The sequence below is a fragment of the Lissotriton vulgaris genome, chromosome 3_1, assembly GCF_964263255.1.
Source record: "Lissotriton vulgaris chromosome 3_1, aLisVul1.2, whole genome shotgun sequence".
Taxonomy (NCBI): domain Eukaryota; kingdom Metazoa; phylum Chordata; class Amphibia; order Caudata; family Salamandridae; genus Lissotriton; species Lissotriton vulgaris.
Window position 1 is genome coordinate 631,716,678 of NC_141689.1, and position 25,800 is coordinate 631,742,477.

At 45.8% G+C, this 25,800-nt stretch overlaps 1 protein-coding gene across 1 annotated transcript in view; it reads right to left on the reverse strand.

Moving 5' to 3' along the window:
* The window catches only part of MCTP1 (multiple C2 and transmembrane domain containing 1), a 1,759,297-nt gene that overhangs the window by 564,115 nt on the left and 1,169,382 nt on the right, over positions 1-25,800 (reverse strand). The window contains exons 12-14 of the mRNA XM_086960921.1: positions 22,343-22,445; positions 21,888-21,989; positions 21,278-21,352 (exon numbers count right to left, since the gene is read on the reverse strand). Of these exons, the coding sequence (XP_086817047.1) occupies positions 21,278-21,352; positions 21,888-21,989; positions 22,343-22,445 (280 nt within the window). The remainder of the gene's footprint in view (positions 1-21,277; positions 21,353-21,887; positions 21,990-22,342; positions 22,446-25,800) is intronic.

Genomic DNA, 25,800 nt, shown 5'->3' on the forward strand with positions numbered 1-25,800 from the left:
TGAACTTTCTGTCTGCGATGTCTGGGTCATCCGAGGGACTAGGGGTTGTATGGTCCAGGGCTTTGGCCCAATCCTCGGCCGAGAGTCTGGACCATGCTCTGTCCTTAGTATAGGTGGCCGGTTTATGGGGTTTCCTGAAATCCCCTGGTAGACGAAAGGGGACCAGAAAATGGTCCGTCCACGGGAGGGGGAGGGACTCTTTTGTTTGTAGGGTATGGAGGTTGGTGAACACAGGGTCTAATAAATGGCCCTTAATGTGTGTGGCTCCAGAGTTGGTGAGTAGGAGGCCATAGGCCGCCAGGTCGGCGATCAGATCGACTGCCCCAGTGGCAAAGGGGTCATCGAAGTGGATGTTAAGGTCTCCTAGTATAGTGAAATTGGAGGTGGAGTGGGCCAGAGATGCTATTGATTCTAGGAGGGCGCTCGAAAACGGGCCATAATGGCCAGGGAAGCGATATATTAAGAGACCGGACAGTGTGCTAGTCGGAGCTAGCTGGATGGTGAAGTGGAGGCTTTCCGAGTCCAAGATGTGAGCATCTTGAGTTCTACAGGAGAAATGATTCCGGTAGAGGATGGCCAGTCCATCTCCTCTGCCAGAAGGACGTGGTTGGGACTGGATATTAAAGTCCGGGGGAAGGGCTAAGACCACATCCGAGTCCGAGTGGTCGGTGATCCACGTTTCCATGAGGAATAAAATGTCTAGTTCGTGGTCTTCTATCAGGTGATTAATCAGCAGAGCATGCATGGGGAGTGACCTGCAGTTCAGTGAAGCAAGTTTAAGGCCCGGGTGAGAAACGCATGGAATGGGTAATTGTAGCTGGGCTGGGTGGCAGATTGTGCAGCTAGTAAATTGACCGTCTAAGTCATGAACAAAGTTACAGGTGCTGTCAATGGTGGGTCTCAGACTGAGAAGGTCACAACGCGAGTATCTTACCCTGGTGGGAGCCAGTTCTGGCAGGGATTCTGGCCCTGAGCCCGTCCGTGCGCGGACGGGCGCAGACGGGCTTGCCTTAGGCCTCCAGGGGGCGTGGCCTCAGTCCTCGCCGAGTTGGCGTTTTTTGCAGAGGATTGTTATTCTACGAGTGAGCGCTAGATCCGCTCCTCGCTGTGCTGTTGAAAGAGGTGGGTGCCCTAGTGCTTTGCGCGTGGTGAGTCTCTAAAAGCAACAAATTACAAGTGACAGTTTTAACAAGTGAGCAGTTTTAAAAACTCCCGGCTTCCGCCTCAGGAGTGCGCATGTATCTAACCTAGGCGCTTGTGGTCATGGCATAGTCAGTCTTGCAGGTAAGCCACTTGGAAATAGCAATAGGATAATCATGGAAGGGACTTTTAAAGTGGGTCCTATTGCTGCCAAATTTACAGGCTTTGCATTGAGGACATGTCTTAAAGCCCTTCTTTAACATTGACCAAGTGGAGGAGATACTAGGTTCCAAAAAATTGCTGACTAAAGCCTTAGACATCGAGGGGGATCTTCGGAATGTAAGTTCTGGTTTGGTGTCTACTTTGTGACCAATTACTGGATCACTTTGAACCAGATTCCAGTTTTTATATAGGATTTTCCGGAGGGCCCCATGTTGTCGGTTATAAGTCAGAATAACTCGTGGGGATTTTTCTTGTTTTGCAAATCAGAGCCTCCTGTCTGCTGACTGAATTTGTACGCTGGATCGCTTTACAGAGATTCTCATTAGAATATCCCCTGGCCAGGAAACGCAACCTACATGCCTCCTGTGCAGCCGCACATTCGGCATCAGTGCTACAGATTCTTTTTATCCGGAGCATTTCCCCGAAAGGAATGCTCCGAATCAAATGGGCCGGATGTTGGCTATTAGAGTGTAGTATAGTGTTTCCTGCACTGGGTTTTCTATATAGTCTTGTACTGAGAGTATTGCCTTCTATAAACACCTCAACATCTAAAAAGCAGATGGATTCTGAACTCATATTTGAAGTGAAATTTAAATTAATGGTGCTTCTATTGATTAAATCAACAAAAGTTTTTGCATCATCAGTACTCCCCCTCCAAATAACAAAAATATCATCAATGTAACGTAAATACAAAACAATGTTGTTAGAAATAAAGTTGTGGTGTTCCCCGACTAGGACCTGCTCCTCCCACAGCCCGACGTGTAAACACGCGTAGCTAGGTGAGAAGCAGGCCCTCATCGCCACACCTCTAACCTGGTGGTAGATCACGCCATTGAAGATAAAAAAGTTTTATTCGAGGCACATTTTGGTCATGTCCAATAGCATTCTATGGTTTGCCATATATATATTGTTTTTTTCACTTATAAACATAGGCAAAAGGTTTAAAGTGATGTAAAAGTTAGGTATGGTAAGATCTTATTTTACATTTGAAAAAAAAAACGTATTTAGGTGGAAATGTCAGTTGAAAAAAAATTCATAGTTATAGTTTTTCTCAAACAACAATACGTCATGCTCCAAAGTCAATATAAATTGCGCTCTCACAATGCAGAGTTGTTATCAATGATGTAAGTTCAGATGTCACGACGGATGTTATCAATGCAGTCCATGAACATGTCATGAGTAATGTAATACGTGAGGATACAAACAGTGCATGGTGAAAATGCAAGTTATAGTTAGGGAACATAGAACATGCATGAGTGATGTAATATATTAGGTATATTTTTCTTTACTATATATATATGTGAATACATATCTATATAAATATGTGAGTATGCACACTTAAACACACATGCATGCATATGTATACACATATTTACATATATTTAACTATCTAAAAATGTATGTATATATATATATGTATTTTACATAATTTGCAATACATTTTAAATTATATTATAATAAAAAAATAATCTATATTATATAATTGTAATTAACACATAGTTTAATTACAGCTAACTTTATTTTTAGAACATACCCATCTCTGCACCCTTAATATACATGTTACTACCCCTATAAGCTACCCATCCCTGAGCCCTAAAAACCCATTTACTAGTCCTAGACACTACCCTTATTCATTTCCCAGCCCTAAAACCTAAAAGAAGTCTACTCTTTTTTAAATGTATTAAAATATTTAACTCATATTTTATTCTATGTATTTAATGGGTATTTACATTAGGTAACGTAGTATGAATTACAATTAATTACAAATTACTCAAATGTAATTATTTTAATCTTCTTCTACATAATTTATATTTTGTTATAATGTATTCATTCTTTTCATTTAATTACTTAATAATAAATGCAATTTACTTAACAATTAATTACATTTCATTTAAATTAAGTCCTGTGGCCAAACCCCTGCTGAGCACGGCCTATGTGCAGTGTGGGGTTGACTGCTATGGAGGGATTCAATTCAATTTATAGTCTTTATTCGGTACTTAAAAAGACACCATAAAAGCACATATACAATATACACACAATATTACATACAAATTTTAGTTTAAAAGGAGATATAAGTAAAATTTAGCTAAAAACATATTTCATTAGACTAGTGGGAAAGGAGTAAATTTTAAGGGATTGAGTGATATTAAGGTCAATTTTCTCTGCTGTCCCTTAACCGCAGTGCTACCCGGATAAAATTTACAGTGCAAAATAGTGTATAGGCGTCTTCAGCTTCCTGTAAAAACTTTAGAGCCAGTTTTGCATGTCTGAGTTTTGATTCTTTCAGAATCCCCACTAAAAACTTACGTCTTGGGGCAGAATAAAAGGGACATAATAAAACAAAGTGAAGGGTATCCTGCGGAGACCTAGTGTCGCAGCCGCAGGTACCCTTCGCCTCCACTGTAAGGGTGAACCCTGAAGGAACCGCAAGTATGTGATGAAGCATATTGAGTCTGAAGCGGGTCATGTAATAACGATCCTGCACGTTATGCATGACCCTCAGATATGGTTCCATTCCTTGCTTTGCTGTAAGTTGACAATAGGATGAAACAGTGGGCTTGTGTCTTTCACTCTCTGCCCTATTCGTCCGTAACCATTCTAAGAAAAGTTTTTTTACCATCGTTTTACTCTCAACAGTTATGGATTCTGGAGATGTTAAGAAGTTTGTACAGTCAATCTCTTCTAACGAGTCCTTAATATACTTCAACCAGGGAATATGGTGTCCTTTATCCCGTTTGAGGCAGTCTGTTATGATTTGTCTCGTTAGGTCCGCCTCGGGGTTAGTCCATATTTTAACCCAGGCCAGAAGGGGTTTAACTTTAATTCGGTCTTCGATAAAGGGCTCTCCAACTTCCTCGTGAATAATGTAGGCCGGGACACTCTGTGGTAGTTTCAGGATTCTTCTCAGGAATTTGTTTTCTTCCACCTGTATTTGTTGTTGTTTATTGTCTATATAACCCCATACTTCCGCACCATAGGTGACCTTCGCACAGCAAATCGATCTGTACAAATTTAATATTTGTTCTGGAGACCACCTTCCCAGTCTTTGACCATACCCCATAATGGCTCCTGATGACGCCGCCAGTTTAGTTGCATGTTTTTCCACCAGGGGTTTAAAGTTCAAGTGGTTATCAAAGAGTACACCCAGGTATGAGAAGGTCTTGACCTGGCCAATCTTGTGTGATCCGATGTTATAAGTGAAGTTCCCCTTTTTCTTTGCTCCTGTTGTCATGATATAAGATTTTTCAAGGTTTGTCGATAAATCAAGTTTGGCCATGAAATCGACAAAACCGTCAATCAACTTTTGTAAACCTAAGGGAGTTCTGGCCAATAGTACCGCGTCATCGGCATAAAGTAATACCGGCACTGCGCGTTGGCCAATTTGTGGCGAGTCTACCTTTAGCTTTAGAAGCTCTTTTTCCAGGAGATTAATATATATAGAGAAAAGAAAGGGAGCTAAGATGCAGCCCTGCCTCACTCCACTGGTGCAGCAAAAGGGGTCGGTTTTACTTCCCTCTTGATTATACCTCACACTTGCAGATGTATTCCAGTGTAGGGTTTGTAGGGTGTCCACAAGGGGTTGATCCACTCCTAAATTTATCAATAATGACCAAAGTTTTCCTCTGTTTACGCGGTCAAAGGCCGCCGAGAGGTCCATGAATCCCATAAATACATTCCCATTGCCAGCGATGGTATATTTTGCTGCCAGAAGGTACAGGTTCAGACCTTGATCAGTGGTGGATCTACCTTCCCTGAAACCGTATTGGACGTCTGAAAAAACCTGATGCTCCTCAGCCCAGTCCTGCAGACGATGTAAGATAACTCGCCCCAGTACTTTCGCTGTCACATCTATAAGAGAGATGGGGCGATAGCATTGAGGGTCGTCACGGTTCCCCTTTTTGTAAATCGGAACTATGGTTGCTGTTGACCAAGAACGAGGCAATCCTGCCACCACTGCCTCGTTCAGGACCCTTGTTAGTAGCGGGGCTCACAGTTCAATTTTACTCAGGTAGAGATCAGGTGGTATTCCGTCCGGGCCTGGTGCTTTGTTTTTATTGAGCCCTGCTATTCCCAGTTCAACTTCTTTCAGGGAAAAGTCCAGTTTTAAGGGCTGTGTTGGTCTTATCTCTTCCCCCTGGGTTAAATGTCCTGTGTGATTGTATAGGCTCTTGAAGTGATTCTGCCATTGGTCGGGTAAAATAGTATTCATTATTTTTGGTGCTCCTTGATCCTGGAAGCATGGGGTGTTAATGACCTTCCAGAAGCCTGATATATCTCGCCTTTCTGCGGCATCCCTTAAATCCTCCCAGGCTTGATTTTGTAAGCTCTTTTTACGACTGTTCAATGCTTTTTTATATTCAGCTCTATTCTGTGCAATCATGAGCTTATCCCTGGGTACGGCGTGAAGGCTAAGTTTAAGTTTTTTATGCGCCTTAGTACAAAGGGAGTCGAACCAACGAGGGGTAGAGGGAACTTTACTTGATTTGGAGGTCGTCAGGAGATTGTTTACATGGCATGCGATTTCTTCGAATGCGCTGACCACTAGAGCTCCCTCCACCCTAGGATCAAGACATATGTTTATTGCGTTTAGACCCTCTGCGATCAATTTTTTGTAAAATCTATCCCCGTCAGTCCTAGCCCACTTGATTCTCCTTCCTTGATCCACTGCCTTTTCTATCACATCTGTTCTCTTTGAAACTATTTTAAAGTCAAACCCTTTTAATGTGAGTGTCACAGGGTTGTGGTCACTGAAGATGCTTGCGTCTATGGCCATATTACTGATGTTTCTTTTTAATAGAGGCGAGACTAGAATATAGTCAATGTAGGACTGGCAACCTCTGCCTCTAAATGTTGGGTTGAGGTCTCCGTTGTCGCCCAGTTTGGCAAGATCCAAAGTGTGGACCAAGTTATGCCTTTTGGTTAATTTCTCGAGATCCCATCCCTCTCTTACATGAGCAAAATGTGGCCCTTTCATTATGGTGCATCTAGACCAATCTTTATTAAATGGTTTTAATTTGTCACAAAGGTGGCAATTAAAATCCCCTAAAAGTATTAAACTTGGAGGATTTGGTGTCTTATTTAAAGAAAACAATTTTTCTAGACAGGAGTCCAATTCATTAACAGCGGCTCCCGTTGCCATCGAGTTGACAGCGTTAAACCAATTGAGTAGGAAGAGGTTTAATCTTTTAGAACGAAACCTTACTACTTGTAAGTTATGTGAGTCCCAATTAAATTTTGACCATACTCCCTGAATATGTAAATTTACGTTAATTGTAAGTCCCCCACTGGCTCTCCCAGATGATACCTCTGTGGCCTGGACAGAAAAACATTTGTATCCCTCAAGACTGTAGTCATTTGGCTCAACCGCCCATGTTTCTTGCAAGCATACAATTTGAAATTTATTTATATAGTCGTGCCATTCTTGAGATTCAAATTTGGCTGCTAGGCCTGCGATATTCCAGGATACAATTCGAAGGTTTTCGTGGGTATCCACTCTAGGTTGTTCTAGTAAGCCTCTTAATGGGTGCGCTTCCTGGACTACTTCTGTAGTTGGTGTATTAGTGCGGGGTTGTGGGCTGATGTTGCTAGCCGGTGTACTTTGTTCAGTGGTTATCCTGTGATCTGGGTGTTTTAACAATTTACACCTTCCCTTTTGAGTTTTTAAACTCTTTTTTCCACCCCCTTTCCTGTCCATGAGTCCTATACTATTCTCAGTACCCATTCCTGTTATCTTCGGCCCTTCCTCCCTTGAACTTATGGGTGTATAAAAAAAGTATCCCCGGGCATGCCAATCAACCTCTTCGAGTGCACTGAACCTATTCCAATGTGCATGCTGCATTAAAAAAGAATCATAATTTGGGGTCGCATGGTATGGCATTTGCCACTGGGCCGATCTATATTGGGGTTCCATCTGATAGAACCTGTTCATCGGGATTTTATTTCTCTGCACAGGTCTTTGGGGAGCGTAAGGGTAAAAGTATGATAGATGTACAGGGTGGATTTGTGAGTGAGCAGTGCTAGGGGGTGCATTGCAAATGAAGTTCACTGCTGCAATGTCTCTAAAGTTCACTGTTATTATGTCCCCTGCTATTGTTTTTGTTCCTCTCCCAATCCACTCCCCCCTTCTAACTGAAAGAATTTCTCCATGAATATTAGGGGGTAGCGGTCTATGTATTTGTAGCCACTGTGCACATTTATTTTTTAATTCCACTTGTGTTTCCCTTTTACCCTCTCTTAGGGGTGGCACTCCTGTCAACACGACCACAAAGGGCAGAGCTTCAGGGGGTAGATTAATAGTCCTAAATCGAGATGAAGTTTTGTTTTCTGTGGCCTTTGCTGGTGGGGTGGAGTTTGCCTTAGATTTATCTTTTGAAGTTTGATCTTTGTTTCCGTGTGGTGTTTGGGCAGTTCCTTGGCATGATTGTTTTGTTTGGGCGTTTGTTTGCCTGCTATTATTGCCAGTACCTTGTGATATTGTGACATTTTGTGCATCTTTTATATTCGTTTGTGGGGCTTTCGGGGGGTTATTTGATGCCAGGTCAGTTGTTCGGCTTGCCTTGTCTTTTGTTGATTTTTTGGTTGGGCCCCCGTCCTGTCTTGCTTTTGTAGAGGCATTATCTTTTGCTAGTTGGCTTTTTGGGCCAACACCCTCATTATTTATCAAAGAGGTTAGCCTATCAATTTTGGCCATGAGGGGTTTGATCGATGCCGTGATGGTCTCTTCTAGATCCGCTTTTAAATCAGCCACCATATTAGTAATCCAACAGGGTATTCCAGGTGTGAGTGGATTTATAGGTGTCACCAAGTTGTGATTTTTGGTATTACTTTGGCCTTTTTTCCCCCCACGTTTCGAACATTCTTTGGGCCATTTGTTCTCCTTGGTGTTTGATATCATCTTTTTTGTGTGTGTGTCCATTGACTCCCTCCTATTTTCGGTGGGGGCCTGGGCGCACGGAAGATCAACAAAGGAAGAGGAGGTGACAGCCAGACTAGTATCAAGATCCTCTGTGGGGTCTATGGTAACTACAGAGAGGTTGATAGCATCTTCCTGTGTATCTTGAACAATAGTCATGGGTGGTAAAGACATCCTTCTCTCCGTATTAGTTATAGCGTTAGTTACAGCCCCTATCGTTTGCTTCAACATAATGTCAATGGCAGTTAGTGTAGGTACTGTGGAAAAAGGGTAGGGCTATGACCTTTTTCAAGATTTGCCCGGCGCTAACCGCCTTTGTACCATTCAAATTACCAAGCAATGAGGCAGGCGCCGGAGACCAGAAGGCAGGAAACAGAAGTTTTATTCCGACGGAGCAGAACACATCAGATCAGACAACAAGGTATCGTCTCGAGGTGCTCTAACAGCCTCTCGGAGGCCTGGCCTCTTATACACTGGTTTATGGCATGTGACCTTTCTTTATTACAATCAGAACATTGTGAAGTAAGGAAAAAAGACATCCCCGTAATCCTCGTGTCAATCCCACCCCACATGCCTCTACAATAGAGATCCTCAACCTGCTGATAAGAGGAAGGGGTCATCGCGCAGCTGAGTGTTCTGCCGATTCTTAGGATGTGTGCGCCTGATCATATCCCGGGGGGTGGGGAGGTCTTGATCAATAGAGGGTCCTTTGAAGAAGAGTGACTTCATACAATAAGGGGCAGTAAATGATATCTCCCGGCTTAGGCGATGGCCTCGGACCTGTGTGGACAGCTGGACACGGGGGAAGGGGTCATCAAAGGAGTGGTATTCATGCCGCGTGGACAATCGAGCGCGGAGGGAAGGTTTATCAACAGAGGGGCATTCATGGGAGGAGAGGAGATGCTGGTCAGGCGCAGGCGTGACTCCCAAGGACAGGGTCATGCAGAAGGGTTATGCTCATGAGAGGGAGGGAGGGGGAGCCAGGGTGCGCGGAGGATGCCTGCTGGGCCAGAGGGGCACGCTGGCGATTGATCGTGGACAGGGAGACCATGATACCTAAAATGGCTGCCGTGCACGCTGTACGTGGGTGACAAGCTGGCGCAGATGATGTTTAGCTCGCAAACTAAAATTCCACAGTCCTCCCTTTTAACATGTCTCGCCAACTTGTCAGTTCGGATTTATCCCCATAAGGCCACGTATTTCTACTTCATAGAGGGGACTCATGTGCTCAGTTCGGAAGTCCAAAGTCTTTGGGCACATACAGTTAGAAACGAGGCTGCACAAAGATGGCAGACATTGAATACCTAAACAACACCCACATAATATTACAACAGGTATCAGTACGAAAGAAAATAACTTCCAACCCCAGTCCTTCAAAGTGTCCCAAAACCAGCTTCCAAGCGACCATCTTTCTTGTTCTTGGTGAACCTCCGAGGAAAGTCTGTGGAGGTGCTCAATTGCCTTGTAGACTGAAGGCGAGTTGTCTGGCACGTAGGTGCAGCAGCTGGATCCGATGATGCGGCAGGCTCCTCCTCGGTCGGCTAGGACCACGTCTAAGACAAGGCGGTTTTGTAGGGTCACAAGGCGGACCGCCTGAAGCTCAGCCGTGTTGTTAGCGAGGATGCCAGCCGTGATGTTGATCGTTGTTTCTACTGCCTGGGTCAGGTGTCGGATAGCGCGGCTGTTTGCCATTGGCCCCCACAGAGGAACAAGTCCCTTTGCGGCATCCAGGAACTGTGCTCCAGTGGAGTCGGCTTGTTCAATGTCATTTGCACGCCTCTGTCGGTGATGGTTGGCAGGGGCTACATATGTGGGTGGAAGAACGAAGGCAATGTAACAGATACCCTTCCAACCTTTCGGGAGCCAGGTGTAGGCTTTGGTGCCACACACAAAGTACATGTTTGGAGAAGCAACAAAGGAAGGGGGGTCGGCTGAGTCCAATGTTCTGATGATTCGGCAGGAACTGCGACCCACCGGCTGTGTTCCCTGGCCTTCGAGACACACAAGACCGGTGACATTGATAACAGACAGAGCCACCGTCAGAGTGGCAGTAGTTTGTTTTTGCAGATGAGAGAAGGTGGATCTAGCTGGATTGTGGAGCACCTGTACTTCGACACGTTCTTTGGCTGGAATGTCTTTAAGGAAGGTGGCGCCTGTGAGCGCAGGACACAGGGGAGCAGAGGTCTTTCCGATTTTGTTCAGCCAGAACCCAGAGTAGAAGTGCGACACTGTCTGGCTGGAAGTGGCGTTGTCCTTGTGGCTCTCTTGCATGAGGATCAACCAGGCGAGGCAGGAGCCGTGAACTGAGAAAGGAGAAGGGATGAAGGGAATGGAGTGTCCAGTGGCATGCGGGAGCAACCCGCAGATCCAGCAGTTCGTAGCATTTGCAGCAAGGTTGTGTTGGTGCAACAGTTGCACGAAGGAATTGTTCCAGAATTCCCTGCGCCTTTCTCGGAGCTGAGGCGACAGAGAGATTAGGTGATGCTCTTTCAGGGGTGTTGGTTGTGCAGTAGGTAGCAATGCCTCATGAGCCGATGTGCTTTCCTCCAGAATCCAGAAGGAGGTCATGAGGAGGAGGCAGAAGAGGAAGACAATAAAGAGGGCGATTGTCTTTGATTTGTGCAAATTGTCAGTCTTTGGGTTTCTATAGTGGGTATTTCCTGTTGCTTCCATCATCTTCTTGTCTGGCGCTTCCATCATCTTCTTATCTGGCGCTTCCATCACCTTCAAGGGGCTCGGTAGCGGGCAGAACCACAGACTTCGTTTAGCTTCTCTCCCGGCAACCCTTGGTTGTGCTTAGGTCACCGTTCTGAGATTCAACTTAGTCCGTGGCCTACTTAGCCGAAGCTCCCTCCTTTCGACGCAGGAAATACCCTTCTCTGGATGGCACAGTGGGATCAGAGAATTTTGCAAGTTCGAGTGCCTCAGTATCGGGATAACAGTTCAATGTCGGTCGGTCTTTGTTCAGGAGCTCTTCTTGGGTGTTGATGTTTTCTGTCGTGGCCAGTTTGCAGAGACCTTCGGCAATGATGTGCGTGCAGCCAGTGCCTCTTCCCCTCCACTCGAAGCGCCATCCGTGTGGTAATCAGCACTTGCCAGGGGCCCGTCCACCGGGGTTCCAGACTCTTGGTCCGTTGGAAATTTCGTATTAGCACGAAATCTCCCGGCTGGATGTCGTGGCCGGGGCCCCTGGAAGCATCGGGGATGGCCTGCTGCACCTGTTGATGAATGACAGACAACGTTTTAGTTAATTTGCACAAATAATCAGACAGTAGGACGTCCGGGACGTCATGAATGGAGGTTGGTTTGGGAGCAGTCCAGAGGTTCATCGGTCGCCCGAATACAACCTCATAGGGGGTCAAATGGTGTTTGGTGGGAGTGGAGCGCATCGATAATAATGCCAGTGGGAGGGCATCCGGCCATTTAAGTCCAGTGGTGGCCACTATTTTTGACAATTTCAGCTTCAGTGTGGCATTATGGCGTTCCACCAGGCCGGCGGATTGGGGGTGGAAGACCGCATGAAACCTTTGCTTCACCCCCAACCCCTTTAAGATTAATTGGATAACCTCAGCTATGAAGTGGGGGCCATTGTCGCTCCATAAAATTCGGCAAAGGCCATAGCGAGGGAAGAACTCTTTCAGTAGTACTTTGGCAGTAGTCATGGCAGTGTTGTCACGGGTTGGATAGGCCTCTACCCATTTGCTGAAGGCACATACGATGACTAGTACATACTTCAAGCTTTGGCATCTCTCTAGTTGGATGTAGTCCATCTGTAGGACCTCAAAGGGGTGATTGGGGATCCCAAACCCTCCCCGGGGTACCACAGTTCCTTTCCCGGGGTTGTGTTGCAGACAGATAAGGCACTGTTGGACTAGGCGTCTGGCTGAGTCGGGGATTTTGTCGTTGTGCCAGACTTTGGAAATGAGTTCGATCATGGGTGCGGATCCTATGTGTGCAGGGGAATGTGCCATCGTCAGTATGGGGATCAGATATGAGTCAGGTAACAACCATCTGTTGGCATCCTTTGTTCGCCAGCAGCCCTCATCATCCTTCAAACCCACCCCTGCCCATTTAATCAGTTCGTGAGGGGTGCTGGCCGACTGGATGTCTCTGATCATTTCCCTTGTGTCAGTCCATTTCTCTGCTTGTGACCTGGTCAAATACATGCGTGTCACCGTCCTATTCTCAGCTGTGGTTCGTGCAGTGATGTCGGCCAGTGCATTCCCTTGTCCGACTAAGTCTGTCACCCTTTTGTGTGCCTGGCATTTGATCACCGCTAATCGTTTGGGGAGGAGAACTGCTTCAATCAGGGCGGAGACTAGATCTCCGTGGAGGATAGGGGTGCCGTGGGACGTCAGGAATCCCCTCTCCCTCCACAGGAGCCCAAATTGGTGAACCACCCCGAAGGCATACTGGCTGTCTGTATATACGTTCGCAGTGGTCCCTGTGGCTATGATGCATGCTCGTGTGAGGGCTATCAGCTCTGCTGCCTGGGCAGATCGTTGTGTGATGCAGGCTGTCTCAACTACTGTTCGGGCTGTCGTAACTGCATAGGCAGCTGAAGTGGTGCCATCTGGGAGTTTGATGCATGAGCCGTCTACCAATAGCTCTCCATCGGGGTCAGTGAAAGCAGTATCTCGGAGGTCAACTCTACTCCTAGTTTGTTCGTCCGTGAGGGTCACACAGTCGTGTATGGGAGGAACGTCGGGGTCATTTTCAGGCAGGGGCAACAATGTGGCAGGATTCAAAGTCGTGCATCTCTTTAGTGTGATGTGGGGTGCAAGTAGCGTCAGTTCGTACCTTGTCAGTCATGCGCTAGTCAGGTGTTGAGTCTTGGTTTGGTTCAGGAGGGTGTCGACAGCATGGGGTACTAGCACAGTGAGGGAGTTGGAAAGTACGATTCCCTCGCTCTGACGGATAGAGACAGCAGCGGCAGCTACTGCTCGAAGGCAGGCAGGCAAAGCTCTGGCTACAGGATCAAGAGTGGCGGAGAAGTAGGCGCAAGGGCGCAGCTTAGGACCAACTGATTGAGTCAGGACAGACAATGCACACCCCTCCCTTTCGTGGGTGAAGAGGGAGAAGGGTTTGGAGTAATCCGGGGTTCCTAGGACGGGTGCTGAACAGAGTGCATTTCGTAATTCACAAAAGGATGTTTGACACTCAGGGGTCCAAGGGAGCGGGGAGGGGACATCTTTGGCTAACAGGGCAAGTAGGGGCTTTACAATGAGGCTGAAATTAGGTAACCACTGTCTGCAAAAAGAGGTTAGGCCAACCAAAGAGCGGACTTGCTTTTGTGTTTTTGGGACGGGGGTGTCTAGGATGGTTTGGATTCGGTCGGGCGTGAGTTTCCTCCCTTCTTTGGACAGGAGATGGCCTAGGTATGTCACTTGTGGCTGGCAGAACTGTAATTTCTTTTTGGAAACTTTATGGCCATTCTCTGCAAGAAAGTGTAGGAGTTGGATAGTGGCTGTGATTGCAAGTGGGGTGGTGTCGGCCGCCAAAAGGATATCATCGACATATTGGATCAACACCACTCCATCTGGTAGCTGGAAAGCATCCAGCTGTCTTTTGAGGGCCTGGCTGTAAATGCTGGGGCTTTCAGTGTACCCTTGGGGAGCTCTACAAAATCGGTACGAGCGGGATTTTAAAGTGAAGCCGAAGAGATAACGGCTGTCTGGATGGATGGGGATAGAGAAAAACGCATTCTTAAGGTCGATAACAGTGAAGGTGGTGGCAGTGGACGGGATGAGGGTCAGAATGGTGGTGATATCGGAGACTACAGGGTATTGGGGTACAACCACTTTGTTAATTTCTCGCAAGTCGATGATGAAGCGGTATGCTTTCTCATCTCCTTCGCCTTGCTTCTTAACAATAGGTAGGATTGGGCTGTTGCAGACGTTGCTGACCACCTCTTCAACCACTCCTGCATCTACCAGAGACTGAATGATCGCTACCAGTGCCTTCTCGCCCTCTGGGGATATCCGATATTGTGGGAGTTTCGGGAGCATAGCGTCCTGTCTTACAGTTATATGAATAGGGTCAATCATCATTCGTCCCACATCAGAGTCATTTTTGGCCCACAGGTACGGAGGCAGGGTGTCAAGCAAGGACAGGTCAGCGTCATTTATGGGGCACATGTGTCGTGAGGGGCAGGATCTGGACATGCCTGGGTTGTCGTACAGGATGACTCGGATTCCATCTGGGGAACACCTAATGGTAGCTCGAAAATGTTTCAGTAAGTCAATGCCCATAATGGCGTCAGGGGAGTTGGAGGAGAGCAGAAATGTCGTGTCAGTGGTATTGCTTTCTAGGTCAAAGGTGATAGGTACGGACAGGGGGTTAGTGGAGGGCGTCCCATCGAAACCTATCGATGTAATGTGTGAGCCAGACAAGGGTGCCCTTGGAATCAGTCGTTTCGATAACACACTACGTGTCGCCCCAGTGTCTACCAAAAATGGAGACTCTGTACCCAGGACCTTAGCGGTGACATAAGGACCTTGCTGGTCAACACAGAGCTCGACTGGATCCCTCCCTTGCCCCTGGCAGTCCTATCCAAAATCAGGGGCATTCTCACCATCGGACAGTTGATATTGGTTCTGTCGGGGGCGGTCAAATGTGTTCAATCTCCCTGATCTGTCATTGTTGGTGTCGTTTGTGTGCCCTCGTCCTTGTCCTCTGTTTCTCTGACCACCTGCCACATCCCTGGGGTCCCTATTTCTATTCATCTCTAGCAGAACCGGACACTCGGATTTCCAGTGGCCGAATCCTTTGCAGAAGGCGCATTGGTCATTGCTAATGTCTTTACGTCCAGTGTGTGGTGTTGGGGAGTGATCTTTAGGAGGTAGATTTCTGGGGGTGGTCGATTGGTAGTTCCCCCTTTGGTGTTCCCGTCCTATCGCTATACCTTGTATCTGGGCTATCATTACCCTTTCTTTTAAATCTTTCTTCTTTTTCTCGGACGCCCTATCATTCTCATTCTTTTGGTGCTCGTAATACTGAGCCATCTGAAGGATAGCTGCGGGTTTGGAGGCCCCCCAACTACTCTCACTCGTCTGCAGTTTTTGGGAGACCTCTTGTGTTAGGCCCTTTACATAATTTTGTACAAACAGGTGCTGTCCGGTTGCGGTGGTCATGTCTTGGCCACTGTAGTCGGAGAACACTGTCTCGAATCGGGAGAAGTATTCTGACACATCTTCCTGGGGTTTCTGTCGACAGGCCGTGACTATCGACCAGTCTACCTTTCTTTCTGGGATCAGTGTCTTTAACTTCTGGACTAGTTTGTCTGGGAGTTCCAGTATGTCCTTTACTGGTTTCCTTCCTGGCTCTCGCTGTCTATCTAGTTTACCGAGTTGGTCCCAGGTATGTCCAAACAGATCCGTGTGGTCAGCCTTCCGGATTTGCTTCCACACGTCAGCTGGCAGGCATAACCCGAAGAACAAGTCAATGTCCGCTAAAGTCATTATCGTCGAACCCAAGGCTGTGCCTAATTCGGTATAGAATGCTGTCGGGTTCTTTCTCAAATCGGGCAGAGTTTGTTTAAAGGTTAGGATATCTTGTCGGTCCCATGGTTGGTAAACCCAATTATACACAACTCTCCCTTTTGCATCTGCGTGATTAATATCGTCGCTTGTTCCCAGGCCACGTGGCGGGATCCAGTAAGGGGCCGCCTCTCTGATGGGCATCATAGTATTGGCTACTTCTACTGAGGTCGTTTCAGGGACTGTAACCTTGGCTTCTGGTTTTTGTTCCGTGAGGTGGCGGAGGACCTCAAGCATCTGCATGAAGAGCTCCGTCGCCTCACATTCAGTCCCATCTCCAACATCAATCTTCCTATACAGCGTTGTTAGTTTAGCGGTGCCCTTACTTTGATACCTATCTTCATATGCGTTCAGGATGTGATAGCTGAATCGCAAAACGAAATGCCGTCTGTGGCTGTCGGCATGTGAATTATATATGCTCATTGTGTATTCCTCGCTCTCCCTTCGTTTTACTAATGTTTTTGCTATTTTGTCGATCCCATCCCGCTCATCTTTGCTCAACCTATTTGGTCTGGCTGGTGGTTGTTTGCTAGCCTCGGGGTCGTCTGACGATGTTGTTAATGTGGCTGGTGCGGAGGCCGTGAGGGCTGGTGCACTAGCATTAAGGTCACTTTCGCTCGCACTCGGGGCTTGCAAGCTTTGTTGGCAGGGGGCATAAGGAGGGGGCATGTAGATGATTGGGGGACCTAGCAGTAACTCATCGTTCGCCCGTTGTTTGGAGGGCAATTCAGGGTAGAGCGCAGAGGGGGTCCTAACAGGACATTGACCTGTCGACCCTGATTCTTGGTTTTGTGTAGCTTCCTTTCTTTCTTTTATTTCTTCTTCTAGTTGCTTAGAGGCTAGGTGGGCTGCCTTTCGCAATTCTTTCCCTATTTTTGCTTCTTCTCTTTTCTTTCGTTGTTCCGTTTCTTTGCGCCACATGCCTATACTATCGAGCATAGTGGGCGTGGTCCTATTTTTCTGGAGCGCTATTTCCAATGTTTTTATTTTGTTTTCATCGAAGGAACCCATCAGTGGCCACTGACTTTCAGGGTTCTTCTTTGTATATTTATGCCATAGTTTAGTATAAGCTATAGAGACTAGTCCATGCTTAGTGAACATGTCCTTATTAGGGGTGCCTTCCAGTGGAGCTGGATTGTTACATCTCTAAAAAGCGGTCCGGGCTGTACAGGCTACCAATCAGTGGGGAGAAGATAGGCATGACGGGTTACAACGGGGACAAAGGTCTGCACTACCTATCTTATCACGGCGGGCAAAGACTAGACAGAATATTTCTATTCTCCGTTGTTTGCCGGCGGTGAATACCTCAAAATAACCAATACCGAACAATCAATGTTTGGTCAATCAAACAATCAGTGGGGAGAATAAGTGGGTACGAAAAGTTTGCGTTACCCACTCTTTCTCTACCTGCAAAGAGAGACCTTGTTCTTCCCTGTTTGCAGACAAAGAATCTCCAGACAATAATCCACGAACGACAGTTCGGGAAAACAGTGGGGGAGGAAGATAGGCACGACGGATTACAATGGGGACAAAAGTCTGCGTTACCTATCCTTCACTGCTTGCAAAGAGAGAGCCTGTTGTTTTCTCCGTTTGCAGACGGTGAATCTCCAGAGGGTTCAACAAAGCGTAATACTAGTATTATCCAAACCAAACAATCATTTCTCAGTTTGTCGTGTCTACACGACCTTACCCGGACCGCATGGACGGTTTCCTGTCTTCTGAATCCAGCGCCCGATCGTCCTCTCTTCTTCGTGATGTTCGTGGCACTCCTGATGGTTCCCAGTCAGGACCGTAGATCACTCGAGAGAGGTCTGTTCGGAACTAGTGAAGGTCGGATGATCGGCTGTCAGACGAGGGTCTATCGGACACGAGCTCTCCCGATCGTTGCAGTCGTTCACTCTGTCGTCGGGACCTCTCCCACTGGATCCACGTGTCGCTGATGGGCCCCACGCTTTGGGACGCCAATTGTGGAAAAAGGGTAGGGCTATGACCTTTTTCAAGATTTGCCCGGCGCTAACCGCCTTTGTACCATTCAAATTACCAAGCAATGAGGCAGGCGTCGGAGACCAGAAGGCAGGAAACAGAAGTTTTATTCCGACGGAGCAGAACACATCAGATCAGACAACAAGGTATCGTCTCGAGGTGCTCTAACAGCCTCTCGAAGGCCTGGCCTCTTATACACTGGTTTATGGCATGTGACCTTTCTTTATTACAATCAGAACATTGTGAAGTAAGGAAAAAAGACATCCCCGTAATCCTCGTGTCAATCCCACCCCACATGCCTCTACAATAGAGATCCTCAACCTGCTGATAAGAGGAAGGGGTCATCGCGCAGCTGAGTGTTCTGCCGATTCTTAGGATGTGTGCGCCTGATCATATCCCGGGGGGTGGGGAGGTCTTGATCAATAGAGGGTCCTTTGAAGAAGAGTGACTTCATACAATAAGTAGCAGTAAATGATATCTCCCGGCTTAGGCGATGGCCTCGGACCTGTGTGGACAGCTGGACACGGGGGAAGGGGTCATCAAAGGAGTGGTATTCATGCCGCGTGGACAATCGAGCGCGGAGGGAAGGTTTATCAACAGAGGGGCATTCATGGGAGGAGAGGAGATGCTGGTCAGGCGCAGGCGTGACTCCCAAGGACAGGGTCATGCAGAAGGGTTATGCTCATGAGAGGGAGGGAGGGGGAGCCAGGGTGCGCGGAGGATGCCTGCTGGGTCAGAGGGGCGCGCTGGCGATCGATCGTGGACAGGGAGACCATGATACCTAAAATGGCTGCCGTGCACGCTGTACGTGGGTGACAAGCTGGCGCAGATGATGTTTAGCTCGCAAACTAAAATTCCACAGTACTGGTTTTGGGGGGTCTGATTTGGGTTTTGTGCTTGATCTTAATGTGGGCATTTTTGACTTTTTAGCCGGTTTCCTCATAATAGAGCACGAGGCAATGCAATATGAATAGTTTTGGTGCACGAAATAGTTTGTTGCACAAGCAGTTACCTTGTGAGCTCGATGGTTTGATGGTTGTGCTGCCTTTTAGGGGGGTAGCCCAGGCCAGCCTCTTCTGGCCGATGAGGGCCGTAGAGGGCCCGCCCTTTGCCCGGGCTTTGCCCGGCGTCCCACTCGCGTCCCGCTGAGCGTTGGACTAAGCGTTATATAGGCGGCGTTGCGAGCGTGGGGCGTGTCTCCCAGGGGGCGCGTCCAACAACAACACCTGGTCAGCGCAGGGACTCCTGGTCTAGAGAGTCCCTGCTTGCACTCCGCCTCGCAGGCTCCTCCGGTCTTCCTTTTACCACAAAGGCAGCGTCTGCCCCTCGCTGCTAGCCGCGAGGCGGCACCCGCGAAGCGGGTGCTGCGAGTTGTAGCGCGGAAGCGGCGGTGTCCCCCAGCAAGGGGGAGAGGGCAGGCTGCACGGAATCAGTTCCTCCAACTGCAAAAGGTATCAGCGTCTCAGCGTTTAGTCGTTTAATGGGGGGATTCACTGAAGGCCCTGTGGCCAACCCCAACGTGAAATAGCCTTTGGTGGGGGATTGACTTTACGTATGGTAATATTTTTATTAATTTACATGAAAAAAAGTTGAAATTCCCTGAAAAAAGCAAAGTTTAAAATAATATTATAGTTAGATGTGATATAATGATCTGATTTTGTTTAAAAAACTAAACCTTATATGCCTGTCCTATCCTCTTTCTCTCTCTCATTTCTAACCTTTCTATCCTTTCCTCCTGCACCTACTTCTCTAGAAAAACTCTAGCCAGTAAGGTGGTAACGGCATATACAGTAATGTACTAATGTTCTCAACCAGTCATGGTTAAACAAGCAACAGCATTTGTGATTGTATACAATTTTTAAAAATAATAAAATAAAAAAAATATTAAAAAAAAACAAAGGTTAAAGTGATGTTATAATTAGGTGAATATGCAGTGACAACATTAACATTTTGAACTAAAAAGAAACTGAAATTCACGTTATAGTTAGCAAAGCATTGATTATAACCACACATATTACATCACTCATGACATGTTCTATGACATAATTTATGACATCACTGATGACTTATCAAATTTCACAATGATGTTTCTCCTACTGAACACTAAAGGTGTTGATGAACTTCCTTAATGTGGAGCTTCAGGCATTGTCTGTGAAACCCACCTCCTGTTCACTGATGTGGATAATTTTGTGTCGGGATTGATAATGCTCTGTGAATCTTGGTTACAATTGGGAAATTTAACATAGGATTATTGACAAGTCTTACAGTGACACCTTTGGAATTAGATATGACACCATTGGTGCAATTGGCTATTGTTTATTCATCTGTTCATGTTGAATTGATAAGTTGATATAGTTTTATTTTTACCTGCTCTAGCCCATTATAACCCCCACGCCCACTTCTGGAAGCTTTCTTTTAAGCAGGTAGAACTATGCATTTCCAGGATATGTATAACTTATGCGATCCTCACTGATTGCACGTGTACTGCTATTTTTACAATGGTATTAGTTTTAAAATCAGTAGAAAATATTTTCAAAAAAGATGGATGCATGCTGATATCCTTAACTTTACTGTTTAATACACCTACCATGTTTAGGTAGAGGCATTTTCTTTTATTTTACATATACTTGTTGTTTCCGTGAGAAGGTTTTACAGTGAATGGGTAAGAATGTGAGTGCAAGAATGAGTCAGGGGATGGATGAATGGCTGTATGAGTGCAAGGATAAATTACTGAGGGCATTTATGATGTTAGTGACTGTCTAAACTCTCCAGTGATTGAAGAGGCAATTTAATTTATAAGACAGACCTTTTGGCGTTGCCAATGTTTACTTCTATTGTATCAGTCAGTGGATGGGTGTGTTGATGTATTAGTGCAAGGGCGAGTGACAGAGTGAGTGTGCAATGAGTTACTGAATGCCTAAACGAGCCTCTTTCACTTGTATGCCAAAGCTTTTGACATTGTATTTATTATTCATATGCTTTACTCACGAATTTACTGTATATCTCTCATGGTTGAATATAACACATCATGCAGTACTATCTTTATTGCAGTCAATACAATACACACATCAATCAATGCAGTTGGGTGGACACTGCAATATTTTATATAGGAATACATGTGTGATTGCATCCATGTGCTACCCATCGAGGAAAGAATTCATAATTTAATTTGAAATTCAAAGTGAAGGGATTTCGAAGGTCCACGGTGAGCATCTGTCCCCATAGCAAAAGAAACCCAACAATTAGCGTTCAAGGGAAGCCCGAGCTGGGAAAATAGATACAATGCAGGACAGAATTGAGATGCATTGAAAGAGCTGTTTGGGGAACCCTTCTTTCACACCACCCCCCTTTGCTACACCGGCTGCCGCCAGTACTGACAGATCTCCCTGTCCAGAAGGACTAAAAAATAAAAAAGGCAATTACATTTTCGTATTTAAGCAAGGCTTTTGCAAAATCTATTAACTTTCGTCTCCTTGTTTACCTGCTTGGAGAGTCTTGGTTCATCTTCAATATATTTCTGTTCCTTTGGTACTAATGTTGCTAGGCTGGCTTTCACCTGCAAATTAAAATTAGAGTCAGGGTCATAGGTTGTGATTGCAGACAAGATCAATTAATTCGATTTTTTCTATCAAGTATGTGATATTACTTTATATCCCAAACACAAATCAGCACATAAATGCATATTGCAGTTTATTAAAACTCAAAGCTGATTTTGAATATTACTATATGATATACTTGGAAATTTACACCGAGTTGGAAATATTGCTATAAATGTGTTGTTAAACGTTACGAATTTAGTCAAATCCATAAAAAAAATATATATATTTCTGCATTTGTAATGGGAAAAAAATACACCATATCATTGCCACTTCGTTTGTCGAAATATAATTGAGAGGATTGCAACTATCAAAGCAGTAACTAAGCAAGCGATTGTGTGCGTTAAGCCGCGGGCAGAAGAGAATTATTCAGCTCACATCAAGATTTAGACAAAACGAGGGACTGCCAGAAATTCTCTACAAACCGGGAACAAAGGCTCTCGAGAAACTGGACTCTTTAGCAGTACAAAGAAGGAAGCTAAAGTTGGGACTTACAGCATTGAAAATCACATCTATTTCAAGATGGATGACCCCCTTTGTCGGCCCTGTCAGCTGCTTGTTTTTCAAGACGTAGGCTTTCTGTTCACCATTTTGAATCTGCGGGAAAAAAGACATGACAGCCGTCTGTCTTGTGGTCTCCACTGAATACACTCCCTCCGCGACCTTTGACCCCCAGCTGCTGAAACTGACAGAGAGCCCAAAACAACTGTGGCAATTCTGACAAGTACCTGTTCATTACCAGAGCCAAGTCTGTCAGGAAAAATTAACTATCTTGGGAGGCAGCATGGCCGCGGACCGCAGTATGCTAAAAGATGTTTGCGTTATTATTACAAACCTCGCTTGCGCAATGACAGCCACAGAGCTGAGATTTCTTTTTTTGAGATCGAGGGGAGGGGGTCAGTTGGCGGGAAGGGAAGGGCAAAGCATTGTGTCAGGTGAATGCCACTTACAGACAGCAAGGGTATGGCAACTTTGCCCAGAAAGTCAGCAGTTCTGTCTCGGTCTTCATCATAGACTGTCACTTCAAGAAGCGCGTGGATATCTTTAATATTACTATATATAGAGACAACAAAACAGAGAGAAACAAATTACATCACTCATAATAGGAAAACTACTATACACAGCTGTACACAGCGTTGTTAACTCTTTCGCTGCCAGGCCTCCACCTGGACCACGCCCTTTTTGTGACTATTTGGGGTAGTTTGTGCCATAACTTTTTGTCCACATAATGTATCCATGCCAAATTTGTGTCCTTTTCGTCCAGCATCCTAAAGGTACACAGGGTTTGCGGATTCCCCTGGAGGGGCTTGAGAAATTAAGCTAAATACAGCAACATTTTGTAGTTTTGGGGAAAAATTGGAAAAAAGTGCAGCAGAAGAAAGCATCTGGTATTTTCCCTGCAAACTGTATCAATGAAGGGTTTGTGGTGCTAAAATCACAATCGTCCCAGCTTTCAGGAACAGGCAGACTTTTGTCAGAAAACCAACACTTTCTACACAGTATTGGCATTTTACTGGGACATAACCTATTTTTGCTTTTTGTGCTTTCAACCTCCTGCCAGTTAGTGGTAGAAATGAGTGTGAAACCAATAATGGATCCTGGATAGTGATACATTTCTGAAAAGTAGACACAATTTTGAATTCAGCAAGGGGTCATTTCTGTAGATCCTTCAAGCTTTCCCCAGTGAAAGTAACAGTTGAATTAAAAGAATATTGAAATTTAGTTGAAAAAAAGAACAGCCATTTGTGGCTACATTTTCACCTGTAACTTCTTCTAACTGTGGTAGATTTTTAAAAGCTATATACCGTTACGTCCGCAGGACCCTTCTGGTTGCGGATATATATGAGGCTTGTTGGTTCACCCAGAACCCGAGGTACCCAGAGTCAATAACTGAAATATACCCTGCAATGGTTTGTCATTGTGTACCGGGTATACAGTAATTCATTTGGTAAAATATAAAGAGTGAAAAATATGTAGCAAGGAAGTATATATATATATAAAATGTGAACAAGATATAGAGTTTAGTAGCAGTGGTTATTTGTGCATCTCTGAATTTGTTGGTATTAGAGGGTATTTTTCGAAAAGACTTTTTTTTACACACTGTCTTACATTTGGAAGGCAGAAATGCATAGGAAGACAAAAGGTAATAACACTTGTTTTACTATTCTGTTTTCTGCCAAGTTTCCCGCTAAAAATGTTACCTCACTTGCTTGGGTAGGCCTAACATCTGCGACATGAAATGGTCCAAAACACAACATGGACACATCACACTTTTCCACTAAAAACTGACCCTTTTTTCGCAATGTGACTAGCTGTGGACTTTTGGCCCTAGCTAAGTGGGCACCAATAGAAACCTAGCAAACCTGTACATTTTTGAAAGCTAGACACCCAGGGAAATCCAGGATGGATGACTTGTGTGGCTCTCACCAGGTTCTGTTACCCAGAATCCCTGGCCAATCTCATACATTGTAAAAAAACATGTTTCCTCACATTTCTGTGATGAAAATTCTGTAATCTGTAGGGAGCAAGTATCTTCCACCCACCCAGCATTTCCCCAAGTCTGCCAATAAAAATGGCAGCTCACTTGTGTGGGTAGGCTTAATTCCAGCAAAACAGGAAACGGCCCAAAATGCAGGATGGACACACCACATTTTTCCAGTGAAAACTGACCCTTTTTTGCAATGTGCCTAGCTGTGGATTTTGGGTTTTAGCTCAGCCGGCACATAGGGAAATCTAGTAAACCTGTATATTTTTGAAAACTAGACACCCAGGGGAATCTAGGATGGTGTGACATGTGTGGCTATCACCAGATTCTGTTACCCAGATTTCCTTGCAAAGCTCAAACTATGTAAAAAAAAACATTTCCTCACATTTCTGTGGGAAGCCACAAACTTCCATGCACCCAGCAATCCCCCAAGTTTGCCCATAAAAATGGTACCTCACTTGTGTGGGGAGGCCTAATGCCCGCAGCAGGAAACAGTTCAAAACGCAATGCGGACACATCACATTTTTCCTGTGAAAACTGACCCTTTTTTTGTAATGTGCCTAGCTCTGGATTTATGGCCCTAGCTCAGCCAGCACCTAGGGAAACCTAGCAAACCTGTACATTTATTTAAACTAGACACCGAGGGGAATTCAGGATGGGGTAACTTGTGTGGCTCTCATGATTTGATTTGATTTGATTTTAGGTTTCTAAAGCGCGTAGCTACCCTTGGGCGTCCCAGCGTTAACATTAAAGCTTGACATACCTCCAATGGGTGGAATTATTTAGGGAACAACCAGGTTTTCAGCAGTCTGCGGAATGCGAGAAGATTGTTTTCTTTCCGAGCATCTTGATTTTGTTCCCGTCAGTAGTCTTGCTGCGGCATTTTGAGTGTGCTGCAGTTTCTTTATGGTAGCTATGGGTGCACCTAGATATAGGGCATTTCCGTAGTCCAGTCTTGATAAAATAAGGCCCTGCATCAGGATTTTTCTAGACTGGGGGGGGGGAATGAGCGGGAGGATCTTGTGGACTACTCGCATGAGCCCAAAGCAGGTTCCAGCTGTCTTTATTGCTTGGGTTCTTAGGTTGAGCTCCTGGTCAAGCCAGAAGCCAAGACTTTTGATTTCTTGTTTTGGTGTGGGAGGGATACCCATACTGGCTGGCCAGGCAAGGGTTGAGGGTATTTTGTTTGGGTTGCCCAGAAGCATGACTTCGGATTTCTCTCCATTGAGTTTGAGCCTGGAGTCGCCCATCCAGATAGAAATGTTGTGCAGACAGGAGACTAGTTTGTCCATTGATTGGTCTGCTTGGTTGATGGAGACGACTAGTTGTGTATCGTCTGCATACATGACCGCTTTAATGCCGAATGGAGTGACAATGTCATCCAGGGGGGCCATGTAAACATTAAAAAGTGTGGGGCTCAGGGAGGAGCCCTGAGGGACTCCACAGTTCAAGGGGAGAGATTTGGATTGGCCGTGGCTGTCGACCACTTTGAAGGTCCTGTTTTCCAAGTAGGATTTTAACCAGGCCAAAGCTAGGTCTGAGATGCCCGTTTTTTGGAGACGGTGTAAAAGAATGGTGTGGTCCACCGTGTCGAAGGCAGCACTCAGGTCCAGGAGGATCACTGCCACTGATCCTCCTGCGTCTAGAATAGAACTTGCCTCCTCAATCACTGCCAGAAGGGCGGTGTCAGTCCCTTGTCCAGGTCTGAATCCTGTCTGTGAGCGGCGGAGAAGACCGTTTGACTCTAAGAATGTTGAGAGTTGTTCATTGACGATTCTCTCCGCCACATTATTAATGCCCGGAAGGAGGGAGATAGGTCTGAAATTCGAGGGGTCCAGTGGGTCCAGATGAGGTTTTTTTATGAGTGCGCGGACTACCGCGTTTTTCCAGCTGATGGGAACTATGCCGCAGGCGAGCAAAGCA